This window comes from Sinohyriopsis cumingii, chromosome 1 (genome assembly GCF_028554795.1).
Source record: "Sinohyriopsis cumingii isolate HCF-2022 chromosome 1, ASM2855479v2, whole genome shotgun sequence".
Lineage (NCBI taxonomy): Eukaryota > Metazoa > Mollusca > Bivalvia > Unionida > Unionidae > Sinohyriopsis > Sinohyriopsis cumingii.
Window position 1 is genome coordinate 66,935,902 of NC_142961.1, and position 18,147 is coordinate 66,954,048.

The 18,147-nt window shown below is 36.0% G+C and overlaps 1 protein-coding gene across 1 annotated transcript in view; it reads left to right on the forward strand.

Moving 5' to 3' along the window:
• Nucleotides 1–746: 746 nt before the first annotated feature.
• The window catches only part of LOC149807043 (uncharacterized), a 40,586-nt gene continuing 23,185 nt past the window's right edge, over nucleotides 747–18,147 (forward strand). The window contains exons 1-2 of the mRNA XM_089950812.1: nucleotides 747–976; nucleotides 9,865–11,528. Of these exons, the coding sequence (XP_089806938.1) occupies nucleotides 9,867–11,528 (1,662 nt within the window). The 5' untranslated portion in view covers nucleotides 747–976; nucleotides 9,865–9,866. The remainder of the gene's footprint in view (nucleotides 977–9,864; nucleotides 11,529–18,147) is intronic.

Here is an 18,147-nt window from a genome sequence, read left to right on the forward strand (position 1 = left end):
CCCTCTGTATGCTTTTCTATGCTATTTTTATATACCCCAGAGAGCACCAGTCATTGTATGAACCATTCGATTTGCGAAAAGTTACGAACATTACTCCTAAATAAACTGTTTAAGTGATCAGAATGGTATTTTCAATACTATGTCTCTCACTTTTGTTGTGGACAGTGCGAATATTACGTTTATTCGTTTGCCTGTTGGAAAGTTTCATTTGTGACTCGGCAAACTCGTCCACGTCGTTAACATTATCATGTCTAGTTTCAAATGGACGAAACAGCTTCTTTAGTTAATTCACAAAAGGTATGCTATAAGAGCGTACACTGTTTACAACCAAAGTAGTTCCAAATATGCGATACTATTTTTAGGCACACATTTCGTGCAAAAATAAGCCGTACAGTATGGACGAATACTACACGAATTTAACAATGCAAAGTTAACGCAGAAGAAAAATGAGCGGAGGAAGAAGCGAGAGTTAAAAGGTAGGACGGGCGAAATTAGAGCCAGGAAATAATTCCAGGGATTGTGGACAGTTTGAGACGAAATATATAATCATGAGCTCCGGAACTCTCTTGTAAGGTCATGCAAGCGTCTGACGGATCATGACTATGTATTTCTTTAAAAAAAGAAAAATATTTCCATGTATGCACCCGAGGTTGTATTTTTGGGAGAGATTGCCCGTTTACAGATGAACTATTTTCAGTGTGTCAAGCTGCACGTGCAACACGTCAGTCCGACAAGACCCGGCCGGTGTATTTCAAGGAGTATACATATACATTGATATGTGAAATGATCAAGTTTATGATGCTGCTATAAAAAATAGCTGGTTGTATTCGCATATAGAGGAAAGTTACGTTGTGTTCACGGAGGTATTTCCATAGATTAGAATAACTGCCTTATTTCCAGGATGTAGATTCATCTGTGCATTTTTGAGCGAAGAATTGTCAGCAAACAACAACGACAGACGTACCGCCAGCATACGGTTAGTGTTGTCAAAAGATGTCATGTTTTGCAAGGGGGGGGGGGTAGATCATTATGATCGACGAAATGCGGACCAGTGACATATACTGTATTTCATGTTTGGTTGCAAAGCACAGTTTTTGACTTACCGGGTTAAGAGACATAACGGCAAGGACTGGTATTGGAATGCAAGGTTGTATGTTATAGAAATGGCAAGGGTGGAACCTTGCCAGGCTTGTTCTAACCACTGCAGTGTTCAAGTGTCCATTCCAACAAATACAAAATAGCTACGCCAAGCGTGACTTGCATCAATGAAAGAATCAATCCACGTTTATCCGTTCACTAGCTTCAGAGCTTTCTTCCTTATTAAGGGCTATTGGTAATGCTATTAGGCTTCCTGGGATGTGTGTGTGTGTGTGTGTGTGTGTGTGTGTGTGTGTACTGTAGCCACATATATAGATAGTAGTAAGAGCTAAAATATGAAATTTTATAGATCATTTATGCGCAATAGATAACCAGGGCCTGGTCAGTTCAAGCGTTGGAGGGGACGGTTCCTAAATTTCAAAAGGGCCCTGACTTTCCTCGAAAGGGCATTACAGCAAACGTCTATGAGTCTATTTACTGAAAACATGCATAGTATCCAATAAACGAGCGCAAGAATAAAATGATCAAATTTCAAGTGACAAGTGACTGTGCGTTTGCGTGTATGTATGGTTTGGTTTGTTTTAGTGTGGTGGGGTTTGCCCCCGCCTCCATCCGGCCCTGATAACGGCATGTATATATAAACTGGAGCTTGTATTGCAACAACAAACATACAATGTACTATAGTGGATCCCGCTATGGTGGTCTTCTTCCAGGCAATACAGTTCCATTAATGCCAATTAAATTACACCATGATCTGTGATTTAGTGGCTGTTACAGTGTTCAGATAGAAAGTAAAGTTGTGATATGTAATGTTAATATCGGGAAAAGAAATCCGCAATATATGTGAAATTTATATTAACAACTGAAGTATTCCGTTGTTTACATTTGACTTGCTCTTCGTCAGTCGATTCACGGAAAATAGTCCTGCAAATATTAATCGGCAGAATTTTGCTTTCGTCCAGTATAATCATTCTTCCCTCATAATATCCGTCTGAAGATAATAAAAACTGCGTTAATTTTGCTATATCTCGTAATTGTGCATTCATGTGTTCTTCTACAATGAAATCTACGGCGTGTCAATTAGGCTATGCGTGGGAAAGAGTTTATAAATATTTTTGGATTTATATTGACCGCACTTGTGGCCAAAATGGTTAGAACTTCCGCCTCGGATGCGGGAGATCGCAGGTTCGAACCCTCGCGAGTCATACGAAAGAGTTTAAAAAATGGTACTAGCAGCTGCATCGCTTGGCGCTCAGCATTAACGGGTTAGTGTTAGGACTTGTCGGGATAATGTGACTGGGTGGGACATGATGCTGCGTGTCTGCGGCATGCCCCCCCCCCCCCCCCCCCGTGCTAGAAATCACTATAAACTGCCACGCTCCAGACATCGTAGTGATATGACTAAATTGTTAAAGCTGCGTTACAAATCTAAATTAATTAGACACAAATTTGTATTGGTGGTGCTTTATTAAATTTTCTTGCACTCATACTAACTATTGATTTGCTACAGTGTAGTCACATGCAAAGACAAGTGGTTCTTTAAAAAGAGGAGTGAAACAGCGCTTTAGACATGATGGCAAATACATGTAAGTCCTAAGGGTATTGTTTGCATCAAAAGGTCAGAAGATGGAAAGGTATCGTAGTCCAAAGATTAGGTGCCCACCATATTAGTTGATGAAGGAAAGTAGACAAAAATGTTACACAATGCATTTCAATTCATTACTAGGGTAAAAATGCTACGTTTCAAATAGAACGGTCTGTAGACATTTTGTATTATTATGCAATGATAAACCTAGAATGTCTGAAATTGCATGCCAGTGACATCTCAGTTCTTTTTGCTTTAAGGTAGCCTAGAAGACAGTAGGGTATCGTGTCAGTCGTGTAACCTTGCATGCATGCTGAAAAGTCATAAATGGAGACTAGTGAGAAATTAAAGTGTATTTGTCATGGTTGCGGTACAAAATTTCAATTAAATACTTTCAGGCAGGCACATACTAACAGCTAAACATAGAGCATGTACAGAATATTAAACTATTACAAAGCGTTCATCTGGCGATTGTGATTGCTTGTCATTGACATTATTCTTAATATTATTATCGCCAACAGATATGAACAACCGTGTCATTGTGTTTCTCATCAAACGTAAGTTTGTTGCCAGTAAAGGCTGTATACGATGTTGTAGGATCTACTTTCCATGTTATCTTGACGGACTAAAATGTCTTTCTTCGTGTAAAAATATACGAGGAAAAAGAGCTTTTGTTCAATTCCTGAAGTTTTCAACAAACTTCACTTCTTCTTGCTACTCACTGGATGATTGATTAGTGTCAATGACGTTTTTGTTCAATACAGATAAACTCCACATTGATGTATACTGCAGAAAACTATGTCGACAAGGTGGTTTGGATTTTGTTGAAATATTTACCGCTAAGTGTTACAGGAATGTTTAGAGTTGTTGGTAATGCCAACAGGCTTCGTAGGGTGGTTGGATGTGATAATATCTAATATCATTTGCAACTTAGAAATTGGAAAATAATACATTATCCACTTAAAAACTATCCAAGGAAAGTGCACGTACGTTTGCTGTAACGGTATTTGTAGGAGGTAAAACAGGCAATTTGAAAGTGTATATTACGCTCATTAGATAAGGGTATACATGCACAAATAAGTGCGGTACACAACATGTGGCAAGCACCCTAGGCACTTTAATAGAGGCTACCATCTTGGTTTTTTTCCTTATCAATCTAGAACTATCACTGACAGTCATTATACATACTTTTCTGTAAACCAATGCCTATCAAAGCTTCCAGATCGAAAGCACAGCTGTGGTTTGTGCTGTTTATAGCAAATCCCGAAACACGTGTGGTAGGGCCTATATGTATTATCAGCCGAGTTATTCCTTTGCTTAAATTCAAATTGCTTACCCCTATCGTTTCACCGTAACTAGTTCAGAAAATAATAATTCTCCGAACTTGATATCATCCAGTATTATAAACTGTTACTTACTACACCATTCAATATATTGAAAACTACTTTAAATTAGTTATATATCATAAATCAACATTGAATTTCTTCATAAACGTTACAGGACCGCTCATGCGGCCTAAGTGGTTAGAGCGTGCGCCTCCCCATGCGAGAGGTCGCGCGTTCTAGCCCTGGCAGAGTCGTACCAAAGACTTATTTAAAAAATGGCACTAGCAGCTGCCTCGCCTGGCGCTCTGCATTAAGAGGTTATTCTTAGGAATGGTCGGCGTGGTGTCAGGATAATTTGACTGGTTGGGACATGATGCTATACATCTGCGGCATGATGCCTCAGTGCAGGACATCAATATAAACTGCCCCACTGCAGACATATTAGCGATATGACTAAAATTGTTAAAGCTACGCTTAAAATCTAAATCACACACACACACACACACACACTATCGTTACATATAGAGTTTGCTTATAACTATGAGAATGATTGTAGTTGTAGGATTTGTTTCCGCTAGTATGTGACAAGGTACACAAGTGTCATTCAAAAGAAAAATAGTTAATTATATAAAAATCAAGAACCGATACAATAAGATATACAACAATTGTATACTTTAGAAGTTCGCTTTTCAGATATGATGGATGTTACAATTGCTACTAATCATGGATTGTAAACTAAGTGTAGCGTAATATGAAAAAGAGGAGAGTTTGACATGTATATACCGGTAGTTAGGGACTAGTTAGGATTTTACGGTGTAATGATAATATTTGTCGCGAACATTATTTGCAATATCATTATTGCCCAAAGACATGTGAATTGTATCATGGTATTTCTCAAATGGCTTATGGCCAGTACAGGCCTGCATACCTGTTATTAGGATGTATTTTCTGGGTTTTCTCACTGGCTAAAATGTCCTTTTTACAAATAGACTGCACAGAAAAAATCATATGTTGAGTTTCTCATCGTTTTAAACAGAATCCACTTCTTGCAACTCAATGTATTATTTATAAGTATCAGTGAAATTTTTTGTTTCATTACATATGAACTCCATATCTGTATACACGGTTTCAAAAGTTCTCCTTTCACAAACTCACTACTAAGTGTTACAGACAACTCTTTATTCAAGGCACTATGACATCGCTATTACCAAAATGTATAGGCATTTTTTCGCGATCAGGGTACCATCCACATCCATACCTAGTGATTTGTGCATTACCAATAGCCCTTAAATATAAATGTTGACTAACGCTATGTAAGCTCCATCTGGCATGCACATAAGATCCTTCTAGAATTAACCTGATTAGTCGGTTGGAGAATCAAAAAGTGTTTTGACATCTTTTCTTCTAAACGTTTGGAAAAATACGCAAACAAATATATTTATCAAAATTGTTAAAATTATCCATCTTTCTTTAGATCTTTCGGTTATATAAATTGGATGTTTGATTTTTTTATTTTATAACCGACCTAGCCAAATAAGTATGGGCTGAGCTTACGTGCCGGCCTCGTGGAATTTACATATCGGAGGTGCGTGTGATGTTAGCAAGCAAGAAGTAAACTTTGTAGACAAGATTCTGAAGTTTCTGAATGACAGTGGTAAAAAGATAAACGTTTTCAGTATAGACTGATACAAATCTTGTCTTATCAAGGTTTTTATCCATTTTGGTACAGATGTTAGAATTCGACCGAGGTACGAAACACCATAGTGGTAAGTTCCTTTCCTATTAGATATTGCCCCCCCCCCCCATTTTTTAAAAATACACTGCATCACCAATCCTTGCTGTTATGGCCCAGATCTTTGTGCTTTTGCTTGTCCTTGATTTGTAGTTCATTCTGGAAAGTATACACACGTGCTTAAGTTCCTTCTAAGCACAAAATCTGTACCAACGCCCAGGAGCCAAAAGATTTCGAAAGATGATTGTTCGAAATATCCAGAAACAGTTGATCTAAAATGGCTTATTTTAATAACAAGCATTTTATACGGTTTAATTTGTTACAATAAATCAATATATTCAGTTCATAAGCTTCGAATAGACAGCTACTTTATTGTTTGAACTGACTTTTAACTGCTTTGGCGTTATAACGGTAAGCCCATCGAATTTAGATCATAGCAGCTTCTAGAGTATAGGCTTAAAACTCATCTTGGGGATCTGGAAAACAAATAATAATTGTGAGTTATAAATTCGAAATATTAAATAATATTAGTACCTATGGACTAGAGTGGTAAGATACTCAAATTGTAAGTCAAGCGAAACTATCAGTTCACTATAATCCGTTGACAGGAAGCTTTGCTATGACTGAACCTTCATTTACTTCCGGAGCTATTAGCCCATCGCATAAGTGGTCTAATATATTTAAATACAAGTGTGTAATCGAAGCAATCAAGGCGACATACCTATTGATTTCGGCCTAACAAACCAAGCAGCGATAGTCATTACAATTCTCCACAAGAAAGTGTCGATTTTGCGTCCCAAGGGACTGCCATTTACACAAATCAACAGATCAGCAGAGAACAGGTGGCTATCACCGGTGATTGACGAGAGAGAGAGAGAGAGAGAGAGAGAGCTTCGTGGAAATTGTCAGTGAGTGTTTAAATTTAGTTTCAGTTAAATGGAATAAAAGCATAAACTGAATGTTTTACGTTGTAGAGATTATTCTACTTCGAGTCCTTCTACCAATGGAACGTTAGCATGTTATAGCTTATAGCGTTGTCCAGAGTTTATAGGTTACTGAATATGTTTATGCCAAATTTTGGTCTTTCTAGCGGTAAAAAAGACAAAGCAACTTCATATATAAAACTACTTGAAGCAACCTTAAATCTGACCTTAATTTTGGTACCTAAATTTTATTTATGCTTCTTGTCGAATCATTGTGGACAAATTTGTGAAATGTTACAAATCCTCAAGTTGTACTAAAATTAGAAAATTATTTTCATCAGGGGTGAAATTAATACGTTTCGCTTCTTAACGTTTTATTGGTTTCACCTAACCCACCAGAAACAAATAAAAGCTACTTATTTCAGTGTTGTAATCATTGAAAATTATTTTTAAATTTAAAATACTGATTAATATCGTTTTGTATGTTGGTGATGAGAAAGTTTATGTTTATTTTCTCTTGTATGTTAGACCATTATTTTACCCTCTCCAGACTCGAAAATAAATATGCATTACTTTTGATATCGACTTTATTTCCTTGCTTCTAAAATCATAAAATATTTTTATCACTTTAATAACAATTAATATACATTTATCACAACTTTACTCACTTAAATACAACAGAACATTTTCATATAAATGTTGTTGGAATATCGTAACGTCATGTAACATAAGGTAATAACATTTTGCTGTGGCAATACATTCAAACGATGAGAAAAAGATCAAATGCAGTAAATTTGTGAACGCAAGGCTGACTTACAATCTACCTACACATCATACAAGCAGCCAAAAATAAGATTTCCATACAGAAGGTTTTGTGCATATAAAATTTAGTCTCAGAGGTAGACAAACATTTTCGACGTGCTGTCATACGAGAAAGATAATAGCAGATACAGATAGGTTTTGACAGTGATATATATATATATATATATATATATATATATATATATATATATATATATATATATATATATATATATATATATTTGCTCTAAATATAAATGGGACGAGAATGTTAAGTATGTAAGATAAAATTATATACACAATAGTCTTAAAAATATCTTACCTGAACGAGGATTAGAAAATATGCATTTTCATGAACGAAAATATTGAACAAACGCAATGTTAAGGAGTTGCTGGAGGAAGTACTCTGCTCTGACAAAAAGTACCCTTGGTGAAACGGTGTAATAGAACTCCAAAGACTAGAATATGGAAAGACGATACCAAGAAATGGGTAACTGTATTGCTTAAGCTGATCGAGCGATAAAATATATACCATCCATCGACATGACCCACGTCAAAGCAAGCAAGGAGTCAAATAGATCTCGGGTCCTAATTAATTTGAAAACCGCACAGAAGATTGATTGCGAATATTGTTAAGTAGTTCTTTCCCAGTTTCTCTTCTATTTTTTTGTAGTGCATCTTTCGATGAATTATTAAAGACTTCTTATTAGCTTATGGAGTCTTTTGTTTATTTTTTACCTTGTCGATATTTATTGCAGTATTCATTTCCTAGTTTAAACTTATCCGATAGCCATTTCTGTAGCCAACAATGTAACCGTCTTACCAGCATATCTTTTGACCATAAAATTAGACCCTAGCCATCGATAGCATAGTTAGGTCCAATGTTTGAATCTGACATGTATTGTTCAAATAATATCAAATCCGAGTCGTAAGCTTCGTCGACAAACATGTCATAGAACTTTTCTACAGTGTAATGGAAAATTGAACCAGAAGGTGTATTATATGTTCTCTGTTGAACTCGAGCACATGCAATACAGAGCACATCCGATTTAATCTTCCTTTTTCCTTCTTCTGTCAGACCAGTGCTCTCTTGAAAAGTAAATTAATCCATCCTATATTTGTACTACATGTTGCCACAAAAATAAATTCATAAGCCGACAATTTTCTTCAGGACGTAACATTACCTGGTCCATAGATGGAATGAAGTTTTAAAGTTTTTAACACACTAGTAACTGCATGTTCTCCGAAAGCCTGGTTCACAGTTGGAGTTTTCGCGGGTGGGCGGGTGGTGGGACTTTGGCTTTAATACTTTGTTTTTCTTATTTTCTGGTCCGTTATCAGTCAGGTATTTATTCTTTTTTCCATTGATTTATCTCCAGACATGATTTGGTATAATATTCAAGCTATTACAGATGGTATAAAAATAGCGCATATCTTTGTTGCTCATGGTTGTGCTAAAAAAGCTTGCTCACCAGGAAAAGGTGACAAATATTTAGATAATACATGAACACTGGTACACTTCGATCTATTAAAAACCAATAAAATATTCAGCATGAATTATTTGCTTACTAAGTTGATTCCGCCTGAATTTAATAACACACGGAGAAATGCACATATTAAAAATGTTAATGTTCTCAAATATTATCACTAATAATCAACAGTTTACAGGTATATTACATTTTCGTTGTTTTAAATATTTATGCAATGTTTATGTTAACTGGAGCATTAAAGTTATAGAACATGGATAAAGCTCGATGCCTGACAATTTCATTAATCTGACATTCATTATATAACTGTCAAATATTTTTTTTATATCTCAATTAAAGTAAGAACTATAAAAGATTAATCTTTTCCGTTTTTGCTTTATCATCAATTATTCACAAACTTTTATATGACACTGTTTTCTGTTTTCTGCTGCCATTCTTATCATATAGCTTTAAATATCTATCGCATTGTGTTTTACGTATATCGTCGTCTCATTTTGTTTGTGAAAGGACATGACTTTAGTTCAGCAAAGTATGTAAACCAGCAGTAATAAAGATTATGATTACCAGTCACTCCAGCCGTCTCATAATATTTGTATTTTATATGGTAAAACCATCCAACATATATTAGTAGATGGGAACATAATCTATCTACTGCTAATGAAAGTTAATGTGCAGACAACTCTCAAGTGCTCGAAGATGTGACAGTATTGTATGTGAACTCTCTCTGTCTCTGTCTCTCTCTCTCCATCTCTCTATCTCTGTCTTTCTCTGTCTTTGTCTGTCTGTCTCTCTTTCTCTTTCTCTCTTTTATCGGGTATGGAGTCACACATAAAACTCAAACGATTAAATTAAGTCACCTTATGTCTCGATTCGGTGTTTTCCTCAATCATGACCATAATACATATCTTTTTAGGTATGACCAGTGTGGCGCCTCCTTATCGCGGCATCAGGGGATCGAATAATAAAACTGATGTAGAGAAATTGGAAGGACTCTCTGATGTGAAACTGTTTTCTCGAGACTGGACAACTCTAGGGCATGAGACCACTTCCTTCACACCTGATGGCGTCGTCTCCCATGATGGCCCAAGCTGGGGTTTGATAATCCCTATTATTATGATTGGAGTTTTCTTGCTCTGCGTGGCTGGATGTCTTTACTGGCACAAGTGGAGGGACAAGCGACGTCGCGCTCTTAACCGGAGAAACAGAAATCCTCCAACATTTGCAAGAGGCTACCACGGAGCTGCATCCAGAGGGGTCGAAACAATACGAAATTCTACGAGATCAACGACCCCGCTTCATCGGAACATTAAAGACACGATCCATGTTATTCCGATACAGAAAGGGGCGACTGGAAAGTACGCCCTTGAATGGGACTATAATGAAAATCTGATGCACAAGAAGAAACCAATACCAGTGGTTCAAACGCATTTGCCCAGAGTGATCACACCGAAGCCATTGTCGCCAATTAACGAGATGGACTCTCCTCTCTCAAAGATGTCTAACATATCAAAGAATTACCACATTGATGCCCAACCTCCCTTTTCGCCATATCATTTGGTCTGGCTGACGCAGCAAGGTTCCAGACGCCAGTCCTCCGAGGTCAACTATGCAGGTAATACTACTAGAACCAGAACCGCACGACGAGGCAGTGAATCGAGATGCAGAATCTCCACTGCCAGTAGTGATCTATTCACAGACAAGCCATTAACAGGGTATGATTCTCCCTTTCATCCTCAGCACAACACGCCGAACACCGACTGTGAAGCCGATTCAGAGACGGAGAGCGGCCTGTACAAAAACATCGAAACCTGTTTAAGGTCCCAAGCTTCCAACTGCATGACAAATTCCTTCGTATCGCATGTTAGTTCTGGTATCTTTAGACGTCATGGTGAGTCTGCATTGACGACAACCTATCAGCCATCCTCAGAAGGAATGAGTGGTAGTTATGTTGCACCGCCACCAACCCAAATTCATTCCAGCATGACAGAGCATAGCGGTCCCTACAGCATTCCTAGTACCATCCATAAGTATGAAATCTCAGATATTAACAATAATAGTTTGATGGTGACGGATTCATATATGGGTCATTCAGACAATAAAGCTATTAGCTACACCCTTGCTAGTAGTATCGCATCATCGGAAACACAGAACTCGGGCAACACTTCTATGCTCCCCAACGTGGGTAGTAGCAACACTTCTGGACAGCCTACCCAAGTGCAATCCCTCAGGTCTGACCACGTCAACACCGTCATCAGTAGTAACGTTAGCACAGAAGACTTGTCAAAAATCGTCAACGACATGTCTTCCATCCGACCTAACTCATCAGCGGACCCGTCTTCACGAATGGTCATCTCCAGTGAGGTTGGTAACAGCGCCTCAGCCGAATTCTACCACAGTTGGAGCAACTCTGCCGAAAATGACGGAAGTTCCTGTAGCTCGAAGACTACAGGAAGCTTGTCTCTGTCGAAACCAGATGGTTCTTTTATATGGGACAATTATTCCCTTAAGAGCCACCAGGGATCGTCCTCCTCCCAATCGTTTCCAGATCTCTCCAGAATCCAAGAATTTGATGGGAAGGTAATAATCCATATTCATCGGCCGGCCTACAAAGTTCCGGTACTAATGGAAAAACAGTATTGGGTATAAGAGTGCCCCCCCCTTACCTTCCACATAACGGCCTTTAGGTTTCTTAAAATAAACTCAGCTATTATAGATTGTTCGAACACCGACTGATTTTAATTCCATTGTTCGCCCAACAGCAATTTAGTATTTATGTCGTGTACATTTTGTTTTGAATTAATATTAAATATTAGAAGATGTTGCGTTAAGATGCTTAGTATAGTCCATGGGATGATTCAAATACCAGAATCTATTTCGGGCAGTATGATGAATTTGTGACTGTTTATATTAAATCATAACGAATTCGTATGTCACTGACTACATATGATTGTCTTCATTATGGATATTAATGTCATACTTTTTTCAGGTACAGTCACTTATATTTAATATTTTACGATTTATACGATTTCGATTATTCAAATGTACAATTATTCGGTATCTAATATTATACTAAGTATAATGTATATATTAATTTTGTATGTGTTATATGTATTTCCAGACGAATATTTGTACCCATTGAAATGGGTATGTAGTTCTGTAAAAATTAGCTAAATATATTTCATTTCTTATATGTAAATACCATGTATAACTTATAAATTATATTTATTCATTTTATATGAATATAATTTATTAAATTTATGTCTGCATTTCACTGACAACCATCAAATGAAAAATCCAAATCACATCATATCACATTGATGTGTAGCTGTCTATTGCTTTACTGCATGTTTTAGAATATTGGGAATCTTCTATATGATCTTGACAGCCGTTCGAAGTGCAAGCCACGAATGCACTAACATGTAGTGGCAGCCCGATTTTCCACTGGCCCTCCCAGCCTTTCAGCCTTTATCATAAGCTTCTACGACCGCTCCGGTGGCATAGTGGTTAGAACGTCCGCCTCGGATGCGGAAGGTCGTGGGTTCGAACCCCGGCCGTGTCATACCGAAGACTTGTAATGGTACTAGCAGCTGCCTTTCTCGGCGCTCAGCGTTAAGAGGTCAGTGTCAGGACTAGTAGGCCTGGTGTCAGGATAATGTGACTGGGTGGGACATCATGCTACATGTATGCGGCATGATGCCCTGGTACTAGACATCACTATAAACTGCCACACTGCAGACATGGTAACGATATGACTGATTTTTTTTTTAAAGCTACGTTAATCCAAATCACACACACGCGCGCACGCACGCACACGCGCATCTACTGCTTGAGAGTTCCATAGACCGCTATAACTAAATTATGCCAATGTAGTTACAATGGGATTTTTAATACATTATACAGAACGGTTTGAAGTGTTTCGGTACCATTGGAATATCTGTAATCGAACCTGTTACGAGGTGATTATACTAAATTCTACCGACTTCGTTATGTTATGGTCTCTAGCCCTCTCATCTAGTAGAAAGATAAGAAAAAGCTGGAACGGCGGGAGTAACCATATATTTTTTTCACAAATATGCTTCTTTTGAAATGGACTTCTGAAATAAAATCATTCTTACTAAGCAAAGGCACATATAAAAACAAGAACATTGCAAAACATAGTTTAAAAGTGTCCTTACTAAATATTTTAACCGTTCTTTCAATTTAAACTTTGCGCTTGTATGTATATATGTATGTCTATCTATCTATCTATCTATCTATCGATCGATCGATCGATCGATCGATCGATCGATCGATCGATCGATCTGTCTGTCTGCCTACTATATCTATTAAAAAAAATCTTCATAATTTGGGAATATCCCTCTGTATGTCTCCACTTGGGATTAAATATCCAAACATTACGTGGAAAACATCGTGTTTGTGGTCAGCCTGGAAGCCATATTAAAGTAGGTGAAATTGTTCAGATAAATATAACAAAACAGTTAATCTAAGTTTTGAAACTCCATATTATAGTGCCCTTATTTTGAGAAATGATAATTGTAAATAAATGTTTGATCTTGAATCGGAGTAAGGAGTTTGTACCATGAACATCTGCCGGATTATAAATGTTTTCCGATAGTTGTCTCAAACGAATGGCCTAATTGAATTAATTTTGATTGATCCCTAAAGTGTTTATGCAGCTCATTCCATTGAATGGCAGCTGCATATCTAAAATACCTTTTGTTACATATTATATGGAACACGATATGACAATAAAAACTGTCCTACATATTATATGGAACACGATATGACAATAAAAGCTGTCCTACATATTATATGGAACACGATATGACAATAAAAACTGTCCTACATATTATATGGAACACGATATGACAATAAAAACTGTCCTACATATTATATGGAACACGAAATGACAATAAAAACTGTCCTACATATTATATGGAGCACGATATGACAATAAAAACTGTCCTACATATTATATGGAACACGATATGACGATAAAAACTGTCCTACATATTATGTGGAGCACGATATGACGATAAAAACTGTCCTACATATTATATGGAACACGATATGACAATAACAACTGTCCTACATATTATATGGAACACGAGATGACAATAACAACTGTCCTACATATTATATGGAACACGAGATGACAATAACAACTGTCTTACATATTGACATGGAGCACATTGTGACAATAACAACTGTCTTACATATTCATTTGCGACACGATATGACAATAACGACTGTCTTACATATTCATACGGAACACTATGACAATAAATGCTGTCGTATATATTCATGATGAACAAGCTACAAAAAAACAACTGCCTTACATATTCATATGGAACACGATATGATAGTAACAACTGTCTTACATATTCATTTGGAACACGTTATGACAATAACAACTGTCTTACATATTCATATGGAACACACTATGACAATAACAACTTTCTTACACAGTCATTATGAACACGATATGACAATAACAACTGCCTTACGAATTCATATAGAACACGATATGACAACAACAACTGTCTTACATATTCATATGAAACACACTATGACAATATGAACTGTCTTACAGATTCATGTGAAACACACTGACAGTAACAACTGCCGTACTTATTCATGACGACAATAATAACTGTCTTACATAAATTCTTACGGAACACGATATGACAATAATAACCCTTACATATTCATGTGGAACACGATATGACAATAATAACCCTTACATATTCACGTGGAACACGATATGACAATAATAACTCTTACATATTCATACGGAACACGATATGACGATAATAACCGTTACATATTCTTACGGAACACGATATGACAATAATAACCCTTACATATTCTTCGGAACACGATATGACAATAATAACTCTTAAATATTCATACGGAACACAATATGAAAATAATAACCGTTACATATTCTTACGGAACACGATATGACAATAATAATAATATTCACGTGTAACACGCTACGACAATAATAACTGTCTTAACATATATTCATACGGAACTCGACATGGCAATAATAACTCTTACATATTCTTACGGAATACGATACGACAATAACAACTGTCTTTCATATTCATATGGAACATGATATGACAGTAACAACTCTTACATTTTCTTGTGGAACACGATATGACAATAATTCTTACATTTTCTGACGGAACACGATATGACATTATTAATTGTCTAAAGGTAATTAATGTATCCAAACATTTTAGTACTTAAGTGATCAGTCAGTTTGTAAAGCTGAATATAAATGTGAACGTATCGCAGACGCTCTAGTTTATTACATCTCAGTGTCATCAGTTGTTTAGCTGGTTCAAAGATATACATATATTCTTTCATCGCTTGAAACATAAATTTCATGACTGCAAATACAACGGAAGAAACAGAAAGTCAAAGTTCAAGACAGAACGACGAAACGAGGAGGAATTGTGACAAATTTTCAATTCCCTTATTTACATTATACATGACAATTAACAGTTTGTAATTTCTAACAATTTAAAGCATCACTTAGTTATAAAATGTAATTTATGCAGTGAAAGTTGAATATAAACATATAGTTCAAAAAGTTTAAATATTACAATTTTCAAATTGTTCTTTAATGAACGGAAATGACGTTTGAAATTAAAATGGAATTATTTTCGATAATAAAACCTAATGGTTTGCATTGTGAGAATAAGTAAATGGTATTATTGCTCGACACTCGTGAAAACATCATCTTCCCTATCCGAACGACAGAGAAAATATTTTGTTGTTCTAGCTCAGTGCAATTCACTTATAATTTCTATTCAGTAAATAATAATCGTTATATGCAACTATGAAGTAACTTTGTAATTCTCAGTTCTTGAACTTATGGAGTACATGATAATCCTAAGTATATCGAATTATGGAGCAAGTGATAATCCTAAGTATATCGAATTATGGAGCAAGTGATAATCCTAAGTATATCGAATTATGGAGTAAGTGATAATCCTAAGTATATCGAATTATGGGGCACATAATAATCATTAGTAAAGCGAATTATGGAGTACATGATAATCCTAAGAAAATCGAATTATGGAATAACATGATAATCCTGAGCATATCGATTCATAGAGTAACGTGATAATCCTAGGTAAATCGAATTATGGAATAACATGATAATCCTAGGTATATCGAATCACAGAATAAGATGGTATCCTAATTTAATCGTATTATGGGGTAACATGATAATCTTATGCAAACATATTTATTAAGTAGCGTGATAATCCCATATAAATGAAATTATTGAATAATATTATGTAAATTGAATTATGGAGTAAGGTGATAATCCAAAGTTAATCGTATTATGGAGTAACATGAAAATGCAAGTAGAACTAATTATGAAGTACGGTGATAATCCTAGAGAAATTGAATCATGGAGTACGGTGATAAACCTAAGGAAATTGAATCATGTAGTACAGTGATAAGCCTAAGGAAATGTAATTATGGAGTACGGTGATAAACCTAAGAAAAATGAATTATGGAGTACGGTGACACGCCTAAGGACATTGAATTATGGAGTACAGTGATAAGCCTAAGGAAAATGAAGTATGGAGTACGGTGATGATTCAAGAGAAATTTAATTATGCCGTACGGTGATAAACCTAAGGAAACTGAATCATGGACTACGGTGATAAGCCTAAGAAAACTGAATTATGGAATACGGTGATAATCCTAGAGAAATTGAATTATGGAGTACTGTGATAAGCCTAAGGAAACTGACTTAAGGAGTACGGTGATAATCCTAGAGAAAATTGAACCATGGAGTATGGGGATAGGCCTATGAAATTAAATTATGGAGTACGGTGATAAGCTTAAGGACATTATATTATGGAGTACTGGGATAAGCCTAGAGAAATTGAATTATGGAGTACTGTGATAAGCCTAAGGAATTTGAAATATGGAATACGGTGATAATCCTAGAGAAACTGAATCATGGAGTACTGTGATAAGCCTAAGGAATTTGAAATATGGAGTACGGTAATAATCCTAGAGAAACTGAATCATGGAGTACGGTGATAAGCCTAAGGAATTTGAAATATGGAGTACGGTGATAATCCTAGAGAAACTGAATCATGGAGTACTGTGATAAGCCTAAGGAATCTGAAATATGGAGTACGGTGATAATCCTATAATTTAAATATATATTTATAAAATAATTAAGTACGAAAATATTAATGCTATTATTTCTGCAATTAAAAATTAAAACATGACGCTATAAAAATATCAGATGAACTAAATCCTGAAAACATTATTTGTGATTTTGAATCATTGCAACAGCGAAAATTTGAAGATGGATATATACTACCAGCAGATCATAGATTCATTAAGCTCATTCAACAATCTATGTTCCAATCATTGGCTACGGTCAAAGATATAGAAGTTGAAAAAGTCTTATCTCTCTCACGCGCAATTGAAAAAATTAGAGCAGAATTATCTCACGAATATGAACCAAAAATATATTAGCAATCCTGTGTGGCAATTGAGAAAGATTATGTCTGATCGTAAAAATGAAATCAGTGTCTGCGGTTATGAAAGTGAAAGTTATGGCAGCGAGCGCTTCAACTGTGTATGGTGTAACGGATTGTGAAAATGAAAACAATGACAAAATTACTAGTGACTATCAAAGTGTTAATACCAAATAATAACATGTTGTTATTGTTGCTGTTCGTTGTTTTAAGGTTTAACGCTATTTTTCAGCACACGACAGGCTATACATGGCGGCCAGTATTAATGGTGGAGGAAGAACCCGGGAGAACCCCGGAAAGAACCACCGACCCACGAGAAGCTACTGGCAAGCTTTCTCACATGCCCACATTAGCCGAATCCGAGACTCGAACCCACGCAGACAGAGGTGAGATGGCAGTGATCCGTAACGGAGAGCGCTTTAGACCACTCGGCCACTCGGGGCCCCAATAATAACATGAATATGATATGTATTCTGATTCAGATTTATTTATTTATTTCTGATTGTAATATTTATTCTGATTCAGATTTATTTTTTATTTGTGATAATAATATTTATTCTGATTCTGAAAATAATATTTTTTTTAAAATTCCGATAATATTTATTCTGATTCGGAAAATAATATTTATTTTATTCTGATAATAGTCAAAAATTCATCGTTTTTTCATTGAT